At 30.3% G+C, this 12,495-nt stretch overlaps 1 protein-coding gene across 1 annotated transcript in view; it reads left to right on the top strand.

The window, feature by feature from the left end:
* LOC124359115 (mitotic checkpoint serine/threonine-protein kinase BUB1-like) overlaps positions 1-12,495 on the top strand; it is a 32,342-nt gene that overhangs the window by 7,788 nt on the left and 12,059 nt on the right. The window contains exons 4-8 of the mRNA XM_046811614.1: positions 1,668-1,878; positions 2,189-2,357; positions 3,506-3,663; positions 6,154-6,226; positions 8,119-8,258. Of these exons, the coding sequence (XP_046667570.1) occupies positions 1,668-1,878; positions 2,189-2,357; positions 3,506-3,663; positions 6,154-6,226; positions 8,119-8,258 (751 nt within the window). The remainder of the gene's footprint in view (positions 1-1,667; positions 1,879-2,188; positions 2,358-3,505; positions 3,664-6,153; positions 6,227-8,118; positions 8,259-12,495) is intronic.

The following is a 12,495-nucleotide window of genomic DNA, read 5'->3' as shown; positions in this document are numbered from 1 at the left end:
CATTGGATACCAGATACACCGTTTCACATAGAGCTTAGCAGTGACAAACTGACAAATGTGAACTAGGTCATGACTAACATGACCTTTGGTGATCCTTGGCAACTGTAACAAAATTAACTACTGGAGTTGCACATTAACAGTTAAGGCAATGCACACTTTACCATCTATCTTGGTGAGCACGTTGTGATGTTTCACTAAAACGTTATTGTCTGATATGTTTGTTTTAATGACAAAAAATTTGATTTAGTATGTTGTCGTGCTCCCTGTTTATTACATCAGTTGTTTCCTCTTTGAACTGAACCCGTATTAGTCTTATAGAATCTTGTGGTTGATGGATGATAGTTTTGTTAAACTATTATTCTTTTCTCTCCTTAACAAAATAACTGAAGAGGAAAAAAAAACACAGTGATAATTGCATCACACTGGAACTACTGGCATTGGGATCCACAAACATCTGTTTTTATTCAAATCATTCAGCACTAGAATCAAACCACCATTCAGTTATTTGAGATTTGCTAGATTAACAGGTTTAAGTTGATTAACATTGATTTGAACACATATGTGTACTTTTAGTTGTATGATTTTATAGGGTTATTTCACCCATGGCTTCTTAATTATTATTCCTTCAGGGTAGCAGTTTTTTTTTGCTTCAAGTTCCATGTTGTAGACAAGTTACAGCTCTGAACCAAGTTCCTTTGCCACAGAACATAGTAACACGTGTTGCTTAGTGTCAGCAATAAATATCTGGGGGTACGAAGAACAAGATGTCTCAGCGGATGACGGTTTTAGACCTTTAATATATATCATAGTCCACAAAAATAATAGTAAGAACACAGTTAGTGAAGCCATGTATTTTTAAACTCTGCACGGAATACTTAGTTTTTACATAAACCATTTTTTACACATAAAATAATGAAAACTATTATTTAACAATATTTGTTGAACTCATTGTCCTCTTCAAGATGTAAACCTTATCTCTGATAACATTTTTGAAACCATGTATAAACAAACACAATGCATGTTCTAATCCTCATGAATAATGAAGTGAACAATCCCTTATAGAATTCCTAATTATAGATGGCATTTCATAATCAGTCACAGAAACACAGTGCCTTCATTGAAACTACCAGCAAGTTTTTACAGCAGAATAGAAATAATGTAAAACTCGGTTGTGCTACCACCAGCATTGCTACCATGGAGGGGGGAGGTAATTTCTCTTTAAAAAACCTCCAGCTTGTATGTAAAATGTTTTACTCTATCTGGTACGTTAATAATGTTATTTTTTGTTAAATTATATTTATATTTAAGTTTAACTAACCTTATTTTACATTGAAGATACCCATGTTTTTATTGGGCACTTTGATCAGAAAATAGAAAATTAAACTACTTAATGTCTGTCATGGACATTTTTATTTTGCTTAGTAATTTAATGAAAACACCATTAGACTCAACCACCCTACATTATCTGGATTTCAGTTAATGTGCTTGTAAGGTCTTTGAATGTATAAAGCCTCATAAAAATAAAAATTCTGAATATATGTATTGAATAATTTGATTTCCATACCTTTGAGAATGTAACCTTACATTTGAGTAAATTAAATCTACTTTTTCTACATCTTTCTCTTTAAAATTTAGTTTGATTAATTCTTGTTTGTTTTTACAATCAGGCGATTCCAGCTCAGTGTAGGCCGTCGCATGTTAGGCCATCAGGATGAATGTAATGAAGAAGAAATAGAGTACAACAGACAGGCTCTTCATAAACTGCAGAAACAGAATGTCTATAGCGTTAGAGATCCAAAAGGAGCGCCTGGACAAGTCAAACAGCAAACTTTGGGCAGTCGTAATACTCAAAGTAGTGCACCGTTTAAAGTATATCAGGTACATCATTTTATTTAATATGTATTAATCTATGAAGTATTGTATATAATTGTACCTAATAGACATATAAGACTGTCGCATTAATTTGTTTAGTCTGAGAGAATCATTGAAATGTTCGAATTCATTCGCTGATTAATGTAACCTTTTGCTATGTCTCTATCACTTACAACTTATAAATTTGTGATTGACAATGAAGGATTTAAAATGTAACATTGCGTTTTTAGACATTTACAACATCCTTAAATGTTTTAAGATTTTTTTAGTTTATGTTTTATTCAAGATTAAGTATAAATAAAGATTTTGTCCCTAGGGTGATGACAATGACTACAATGCAGGTGAAAGTCAAGGTAAAATGTTTCCAAAGCAGAAGTTGGTGAACAAAGAGAATACATTGAAAGCTGGACCTTGGACTCAACATGGAGGTAAACATCGTAGTCGAGGAGTGACAGGACCAATCACTCCCACTCCCACATTCCAAGGTATCATGGCCAGTCTAGTTTGAATTACTGAACCATGTATTAATTAATTAAATAGATGTTATTTATAATAGTAGTTCTGTCATTTAGAGTGTGTTTTGAAACATGTTTTTCAATCCTCAGAATAATGATTACTATATAAAACTTGTATTGTTGCTTGGTTATTGCTTCTTTTCTAAATTTATTGTTTGTTAAAGTGAATCTTTGAATTTTACTACCAGTTGGTAGTTTTAATTGCTTAATAATAGTTCAGTTTTAATACACACCCTAAGCACAGTTGCCTAACTGTCCACTTTATTTATATTATAATAACACTGATTATTAATTTATTGCTGGTACAGCATGAATTCCAGTTTGGGTGTTGACGGGTTGTAAATCAATACCTTTACATTCAGGCACATTCACTGTAAATTAGTGAACTGTAATTTACACAACTAACTAAAATAAGAAAATAGCGGATTTGTCCATATGCCATGCTTTTTAAAGTTAACGTTGTTGACAAAGTTAAAATAATAATAAAGTTAAATTATATTAGGAATATTTTTGGATTTGTAAGGCTTTTGACATTGTTTCACATCATCTTCTTTCGAATAAAATTAATACATTTAAGAATAAATGGCATTATCTTAAAATGGTTTCATTTTTATTAAATAGTCACAATATTTTGAAAATAAATACTTCAAATAATTATTAGTTACCAGTTGTTCTCTGGTTGAGATTCAAAATTGGGTACAACAAGAAAAAATTTTAGGTTCTCTCTTATTTCTCTGTTATATAAGGGGTATAGCCGATCATTTCTAACATATTTTTCATTAAATATGTCTTTATACAGATGATGTTGATCTAAGAATCAGCTACTTCTTGCAAAATTTAGAAATAAAATATTTCTTACTGCTTTAGAAGTAAACTTTTTTAAACTATCATAAGCTATTATTTAATACAAGTAAAACTAAGTTGAGTGATTCTTTATAGTAAAACCATAAACTATTTTATATTTCATATTTTGTTTTATTTCCTAATTTAGATAATCTAAAGTTAATTTGCGTAAGAGAAAATACTAAAACATTTCAAATATAAATAAATCTAGGTAAAATACATATATTAGAGTAAAACTAACATGCTACCTAATATTATGTTTGTTTACTGTATAGTCCATGAAGATGAAGGAGCGGATGTGGGCAGTGGAACTCACAAAACACCATCTGTGCCCCGAGCATTGAAGCCTCGCAAGATAGACAACTTTACCTGTCCACTTGCTGTCTTTGAACCACCAGATCCTACAAAAAAGCCTATGTACTGTAAAAGCAAGGTACGGTTTTACTTTCCTTACCTGAGAAAGTTGAAATTAAGCAACAATGTGAGAAAGCGTTTATACATTGAGAGACCCAGAGGCCAAGTGGTTTAGGAAGTTGGACTTGTGTTTGGAATCTGTGTTAGGGATAGCACTGTGACTGTTGCACTTTTTTATCAGTACTGTCAACCCTGTACTGCACCAACTCTCCTTTTTCTGTTAGATAAGATCCTCTGCACAGGCCAGTGGCCCATGAGGACAGGCATAATTAGACTAAAAAGGAGATCGGTCTAATTTTTTTGAAATAAGAAAGGGTGTATAAATTTAGAATGAATGCTGTAAAACAAGTCAATTAATATCAAGTATATTATTTTCTTGGTTTGATTTTGAAAATTAAAAAATACAACTTATACGTTTAATCCTGGTGGTAACTGAAGTCCTGTAATAAGGGGTCACGGATTATGGTTTTGTCACAGACATTTAGTTTAAAATCAAGATTTTATGGTATAATGATTTATAACATGTCGTAGCCAAGTCTTGAATCCATTGAATCTTCAATAAAGATTCAGATTCGAGAATTGATCGTGATTTGACTCACCGTATCATTAATTATCAGCTGATAGGTAGTAAAAACGACAGATCGTTAAAACATTTTTGGTCATAATTGGTGTTTGAAAAATCAGAAATAGGTAATATTATAACAAATTATCTGAGTTTGGGATTAATATTTTGTTTGCAGTTCTGAATTTATGTGGACGCATCATAGCAAGTCCACAGTGTATATTTGAAGACGGCAACTGATCGCCAGTATGCAATTTGCCGATTGCTAAAACGTGATTGTTGTATTTTGTGATTGAAAATTGCAAATAGAAAGTCTTATTAACGAATTATATGAGTTTTGTAAATACTATTTAGCTTGCATTTAGTAATCTATAAATTTATGTTTATGCTTGCGTATATTTTTGTGTATTTAAACCTGTAGATATCCTAATTAACAAATTCTCCTAGTTTTGTAAATATTTAGCTTACAGTTCTGTATATTTGACTTACATCACCGTGAGTCTGCTGCGTATATTCATGGACGGCAGCTGATTAGCAGTATACAAATTAATTTTATTAATGTGTGCTATAATATGTCTAAGTACTTTGTGTAAAAAAATGAAAAATCAGAAATAGATTATCTAATTTTTAACAATAATATTTTGCTTTCATTTCATATTTGTATTGATCTTACCAGAAAAAATTGATTTTTTGTGAGATAAAATTCCTTGGGCCGTAATTGAAAATTTTGACCAAAAACAGTTTTTAAGCACAGCGAGTGATTAACACAACCAATAATTAACCTAACCACATTGATTTGTTGGTCTTTTTATTATGCACAACTTTGCATTTTAAACTTTACTGCATCTTTTATAGTTTCCAAGATCCCTTCTGGGTGCAAAAAGTTTTGAACACAATGTATAGTGCATACAACTTGCTATTCAAAATCTATACACCAAGAAAAAAATTAGTAGTAATATAAACAATTATTATAAAACATCTCAAAAATGATAATTATTTCATATACAGAAGACAAACATTTACATTTTTTACTACATTTACTTAAATATTATAAAATTAAAGTCAAATATTAATTTTTTTAGAACAACATATTATATTGTTAATTTTTATTTCAATGTAAAACTATCAATATACAGTTGTATAACACCCTCTTACTCCAGCATGAGAAGGAGTCCTTGTGTATAAAACTAATATATGTATGTGTATATATATATATATATATATAATTTCAATAAACGTTGAATCACAAAAAGTATTCAATGTTTATTAAAATTGAATTCAGCTATTGCCATTTATACAAATATAATTTATTAATTAATCCTTATAATAAGTAACTTAAATATATATAAAGTTGTAGACTCTTGGAGCAATTGGAAATTCTTTAAATATTATTAAATATTAATAAAAACACTACTTTTCCAAATTGTTTTATTATTTCGGGCGAGGCCTTTCAAAACCGAAGGTTTCATCCATTTTTTTATGGAGTGCCTGAAGATGAAACCTTCGGTTTTGAAAGGCCTCGCCCGAAATAATAAAACAATTTGGAAAAGTAGTGTTTTTATTAATATTTAATAATATATATAAAGTTGTTAGAATATTGTTTCATCACCAGCATGAACAGTTTACTCACTTTTTTCTACCCAAAAAATCTTTTAAATTAGGTTGTTTATTAATAGAAATCTTATGGAATTCTCCAATACATTATATTAAACAAACTTTTCATACTTTTTAGGTAATAAACTTGTACTATGATACTCTTTTCAAACATTATATTTATGTTATACTTTTACGGATTAAAAGTTTGATTCCAAAACATATAGTTGGTTTTTTTATACATCTTTAAAAACAATTATAACATTAAATAATTACTTTCAATTGCTTGCTGTAAACAGATTTATTTGAATTTGTCTCTTCTTTCTTAACACTGAATTCTATAATGCTCTGCAGGTATATGCTGGGGGACGTGAGTTTCAGTTTGAAGAGTTGAGAGCTGCTCTATACAACCGTCGATATGAACAACGTAAGTGTAAAGTTGTTTACTGTCTTAATAGATTTACACAAAAGAGACTTTAGAATTATATAAATCTGTTATATGTATTTGTAAACTGAGATGAGATGTAAGTCGGAAATATTGTGCTGGTATCTGCACTACTTGGAACTCCTCTTACAACTGATGTGACTACTGGGAGTTGGGATCTTTCACAACTCTACATTACAATTACACTAAGCTACTGAGACATGTGACCCAAACTTATTATCATCACTGATACACATTGTGTGTCTAATAAGTTAAAATAGTCTAAGCGGCAATGTAATTGCTGTGTTATATAAGTTTTCTAGTGTACACCACACCAACATATATTTGAGCTGTTTCAGTTTTAACATCTATTAACTGAACATTGCTCTCTACATTGAGGTTGAAATGTCTCAAGGTTTATATTGCGTTGTGATGTTTTGATACAGTGAGCACTGGAAACTCAGAAAATAAGTTCAAATAAATTCATAGGTAGATAATATTTAATAAACATTTATCTTCTTACTTTATTCTTTATCAGCCATATTCTCTCGAGCCATGCTAGCCCTTTAAGTGCCGTAGCTAATTTGCTATGTTACCTTCTTAAATTGCCAGCTGGATTTTTGTATATTTGCAAGCTTTTTGGAAAAATATTGTTCAATAACCATTTGACATATTTTCATAATTTTTGATTTGGTTTCTTGGCAATAAAATTAAGAATACAATATATATTTTTCTAGTAAAAATAAAATAGAATATATTTTTAATATGTGTTAGTACAAAAATGTTTTAAACTTTTTTATAAACTTTTGAGTTTTATTCAAAATGATCCATATGTATTACAGTGGAACCTCAAGGGCAAATACAAAACTTGGATATATCAAGATTATCGATATAATGAGCTTTGATATATCAAGGATTTTTGGGACAGACTTCAATATAAAAGGTTTACACTTAATTATTGTTCTTTTATTCATTATATCAAGGTTAAATAAAAAAAGTTTTATAAACTTTGATATATATAGGTCCAAAATAACTACCGTAATAATGTATACTTGATTATGAATATTTTCTCAGAAAATAGGTGTAGTAAAAAATGATAACAAGTATTGTGCATAAATTTAAATTTATTAACTTTAGTAAAACTTACAGTATTAAAATGCACTGATAATGGTAATGTCCAAATCAAACTGAGTGTGGAATGTTGATTCATGACTGGAGATAACAGAAAACAAGAGTTTCAGTGGTGAGGGTTTCAAGTCTCTACATGTAAAATATGGTACTGTACTTCAATTTGTTGCTCTGATGAAACTTAGATATGTAGAAGTTAACACTAGAAAAACTTAAAGGCAGAAATTCAGTATATTGATGTTATTTACGTTAAAATTTCGATTTATCAAGAAATTGATATATTGAGTTTCGATATACTACGGTCCCACTGTTTATTATTAGATCCTTTTAGCTATACCATTTAAAAGGCCATTAAATTATAAATAAATTTTATGTATAATATTGTATTTTTGTATATGTAAAATTTTATTTTTTGGTTCACTCATTGTTATAAATAAAATATATCAGATAAAGCACAAAATAACATAACTTCACCAATAAACTTGTCAGTAGATTGTCAAACTTTTATGTACGTGGCAGCAATACTGGAAACAATAAAAATACAATAAAAACTTTATATAATAAATAATACATTATTTGAGTAAGGCATATATTTTTTGCATGATTTTTTAAAAAAGAGCTTGCATAAGTGTTAAATACAAGGTAACCATTTTGAGCTTTAACTGTAACACCAAGTTTAAGGTTAACCTTGTTTCTAATTATAGCAATGTCATAACTTAATTAATTTTGATTTGAATACTTTGTTTAACAAGGCAATAATTTTTCAGTTGAAGCATTGAGAATACAACAGGAAATTCAGAATGATGTGAATGTCAGGCAACAACACCAGGAAGACCAGATAACTGATGAAGACGATATTTCCAGTCCAGAAAAAGACAGAGATGTTCCTACCAGTGGCGAGAAAGATGTAAGTTTCGCAAAATAATTGTGGCATCAATCGTTATTATTCTTCCATTGGTCTTAGTCCAGCTATTGTAATAGTCCGGTACAATACTTTATTTTGTAAGACAGTAAGAAACCAAAGATCCATATAACCTCATGGAACAAAGATCATGTATTCCCCATAATAAGACATGAGTCATGGTCTGAAACTCTAATGAAACTTTTGCCTGGCTTCTAGCATGCCCAGACTGGTAGTAGTAGTATAAATATAATGAGAGTCATGAGGAACGTAGTGGCACATTCCAGTTGGTACTGTATAGCTGTGTTCATTGTGCTTGTGACAGTGTCATAGTGAAGGTCACTTCACAATTCCAAGCACTCTACATTAGTGTTCAAGATCACCACCAACTGTGAAGTACCTAGCATCATTAGATTTATTTTAGAAAGAAATGTGCAGGTGGTGGAAATTTATTATGAATTGTGTATATAGTGTCAAATATACTGCTCAAGCTAAGAAATAACACTTACTGTACGTAAACCGCTTACAAAAAAAACTTGTTTGATTTGAGTTCATGCAGGGTGGAGTAAATACCCCTCCACCGCTCCTCCAAGTATCCCCACCACTGCTCGGCGCTCACTCTATTTGATTAGCTGACTAATCTGGCTCAGTCGTATCGTTCACTGCTGCGACCCGTTTAGTTGAATCGGTCAGTACAGAGTTACAAAAGCTTCCCACTAGAGCGTGTTTTACCGGTTATTGTGTTGACCGAACAATATGAACGACTGAACGGAATGACCAAGTGAACGAAAGGATCCGCTTGCAAAAAAGTATTTTAATAGAGGAAGAAACAACATATCTTACAGTAAATGTTATTATTACTATATTATATTTACAACTGATTAAAAAACATTATTGTATGTTACTATATACATTATTAAATATTTTAAATGATAATGCTTATGAACAATGGACTTGGTTGATTGATATGCCTTTGATTTATTATAAGTTTATTTCACTACAAATGTTTCAATAAATTACTAAACATCAAAGAGACACATTACTCGTTTGAAAATAATTTATTTTTATAAATAACACGTTTTATACATTTAACCAATTAAGTTCCCATCACTTTTCATAATACACAGGCTGACTATAAGTTTTAACGATTCATTAAAATAATATTACACACACTACTACACAGAATGCCTCCTCTCAGATCGACCCTGCACATCGCACCTATATTGATCATGTGTTACCACATGATAACCTTTTAAATACTAATTGGCAATCAATTTTTAACAGCACTAATGTATAATGTTTTTGCACTACGACTTCAGAATATTATTACAATTTCAATAGCCAGTCGAATAAATTTAAAACTAGGTCAAAAAGCTAAAACCATGAATTACTTCAGATTTAGTCCAAGCTATAAGAGAAAGAGATAAATTAAGTAAATTGGTGAAAAAGTAACCATTTAATTTGGAGCTTAAAACCCACTATATAAATTACAGGAACATTTTAAGCATAAATTTAAAGCAACTAAAAAATATTATTTTTGTGATAAATTCGACCGAGCTAATGGGGATTTAAAAATGTTTTGGGGGTTGTAAATAAATTGAGTGGTAGAGAGGTTAACAAAGTTTCTTTCCAGCTAAATAAATATTTGCCAAATACTTAATTATTCAGTGACAAAATTAAGCTTGAAGTAGCCAACGAATTTAATGAATTCTTTACTAATGTGGGTCAGAACTTGGCGAACTCTAATGGCTCAAATATAACAATTTTTTTCGAAGACTGATCTTATAGGTTTAATTTGACCTTTAACTTAAGCACTGTTACAAGAGGTTATACGTTACATATCAAGATTGAGAGGAAATTCCGCTCCTGGATACAATTCAATACCTGCAATTATATTTTTAAAAATTCACATCACTATGCAAATGTGTCAAAATACATTAATTAAAAAAAAAAATTCGCAAGTATATTTTTGCCTTCAGACAATTACGAGAAGTACTCACAGATAAGGAAATTAAAGTGGCCAATCGTTCAATCCCAACTTTCATTTGGTATTATAGTCTATAGTGCTGCTTTCAAAACTATTCTTGAGCCATTAATTATTGAACAGAAAACAATACTAAAAAAAATTTTCTTTAAAAGAGTACAACATATTCTTCAGAATTACTTTTCTTCGAGGCAAAACTAATGACTATAAGACATTTGTTTATCAAAACAATTCTTATTTACTTTTACACTAATTTTTCATATTCTTTTTACGTTGCCAACTTATACTCATAACATACGATACTTGCAACATGTCGTCATTACAGTTTCTATATTTTTTAAAAATCAGTGTAACAAATTTGTATTATATCTCTCATGTTTTGTACCGTAACGTGTGTTTGAGTTACAACTTAACTTATGTGTTTCAATTACCTAATCTTTACTGGTTTAAAAAACGGGTGAAGGATTGGTTACTATCGTTAGATGGCGAAGAAGTATATAGAATCCCTTGTTATCGCTGAACTTCTAACCCTTCCTCACTTTTTATTGTTATTCGATCTGTCCTTTACTATAATTACCATAACTAATACTTCACACGACAATGCAGCAAAATTATGGTTCTACAGTTGCCTTCCCATAGGGTAGATTTATACTCGGTTACGTATCATTATCAATGTGACTCATTAATTGCCTGCGTGGTCACTGTTATCATTGCCATCCAGCCGGATTAAAAATAAACCATAACCATTTAATAATCTCAAAAGTTACAAAAGTACTATTTTTTACTTATAATATCATTTGTTCTATTATTAGTTTTGAGATCCAATATTAACGACCAGAGCCTATGCACAGGCCCTAGGCCCATGTAGGCTCTTCCCAGTTATACTACTCTTCTTTTTTTCAAATTTTAATTGAATTAAATATGATTACTACAAGGTTTACATAATAAATAATTAACTACATTTAAATACTGTATTGTTACACTCTGATACATGGTTTCAGACATTGTATATTTGCATACGTTCGTTGCAATACGTGTATGTGTATATGACTTTATTGTACTATTTTTGGGGAAATAAACTATTTTCATTTCATTTCATATACCTGATTTGGAAAAAAGTATCAAATTTATTCAGTTGCCGGGCAAAATTGAACAAAACTTTCAAAATGAACAGGTCTTTTGAAACACTCTGATCCAGATCACTTGTTCACCTGACTGACTCGTTCGAATTGAACAACACATCTCTAATGGCCACTGCCACTGCACGGCTAACCTCAAAACAAAATGCAAGCTTCCTGGATACATCTATGGCTACATTAATCTGTTCAATTAATATTTTACACTTATACTGCGATACTTGTATATGCCTACACAAAAAATATATAGTTATAGAACAGGTAAAGTAGCCGCAGTGTAAACAAAACTGTGAGAGCGAGATACAATCCACACAGCTGATAAACAGATACAAGAAGGTGCTGGTCCCACTCCCCACCCCAACTCCCCGCCGGAGGGGGGCCCCTCCTGCGTGTACTGCTCAGAAATTTGCTTCTGCACAGGTTTCTTTAATAGCGGTTGACCTATAGATGACAGTGTCGCATTTTTGCATTGATTATATATTTTTTAAACATAGAAAAGAAATCTGTTTAAAAGTGCTTTGATTGATATTGATTTGTAAGGTTATTCCATTTTGGACTTGGAATGTGAAGAAACTGCTTAACTTAAATTCTGTATTTTTACTTATGAACCATAAAGTTAATATTTATTTTTAATAAAATTGTATATTTTTAGTGTTTTGCTTAAGTTTTTAGCTTATAAATAATCAAGACTGAATAAATAAAAAAAAAATATTTGTGTATTTCTGTATTTGTATTTGTGAATTAAATGATTTTCAGTGTGTAATCAACACACAAATAATATTCTTTGTAAAGGACAGTATTTGAGCTTTAACCCTTAAAATAACTGGGATTTAAAAGCAATTTTCAAATGCAATAATTTTATTAGCTTTAATTTTAAACATTTTTTTATATATAATTTATTCTTTCCTTGTTAATGTAGTATGTAACTTAGGCTATAATTCCTCTTGATTTAAAAGTAATTTGAATTTTCATTTGTATCATAAAAATAGAATTAGTCTCAAGTAGCTCTCTAACATCAACAGTATATATCTGTACCTGGGAGGCAAAGGGCACTATGTCACAAAACTGTTACTTTTCAGGAGAACAGTTTGAAAAAAAATGTTTCAATATAAAATGTTATATC

Source organism: Homalodisca vitripennis, chromosome 1 (genome assembly GCF_021130785.1).
Source record: "Homalodisca vitripennis isolate AUS2020 chromosome 1, UT_GWSS_2.1, whole genome shotgun sequence".
In the NCBI taxonomy this organism is placed as follows: Eukaryota; Metazoa; Arthropoda; class Insecta; order Hemiptera; family Cicadellidae; genus Homalodisca; species Homalodisca vitripennis.
The sequence above is the reverse complement of the archived record's forward strand: the minus strand, read 5'-3'. Positions and strand labels throughout refer to the sequence as shown.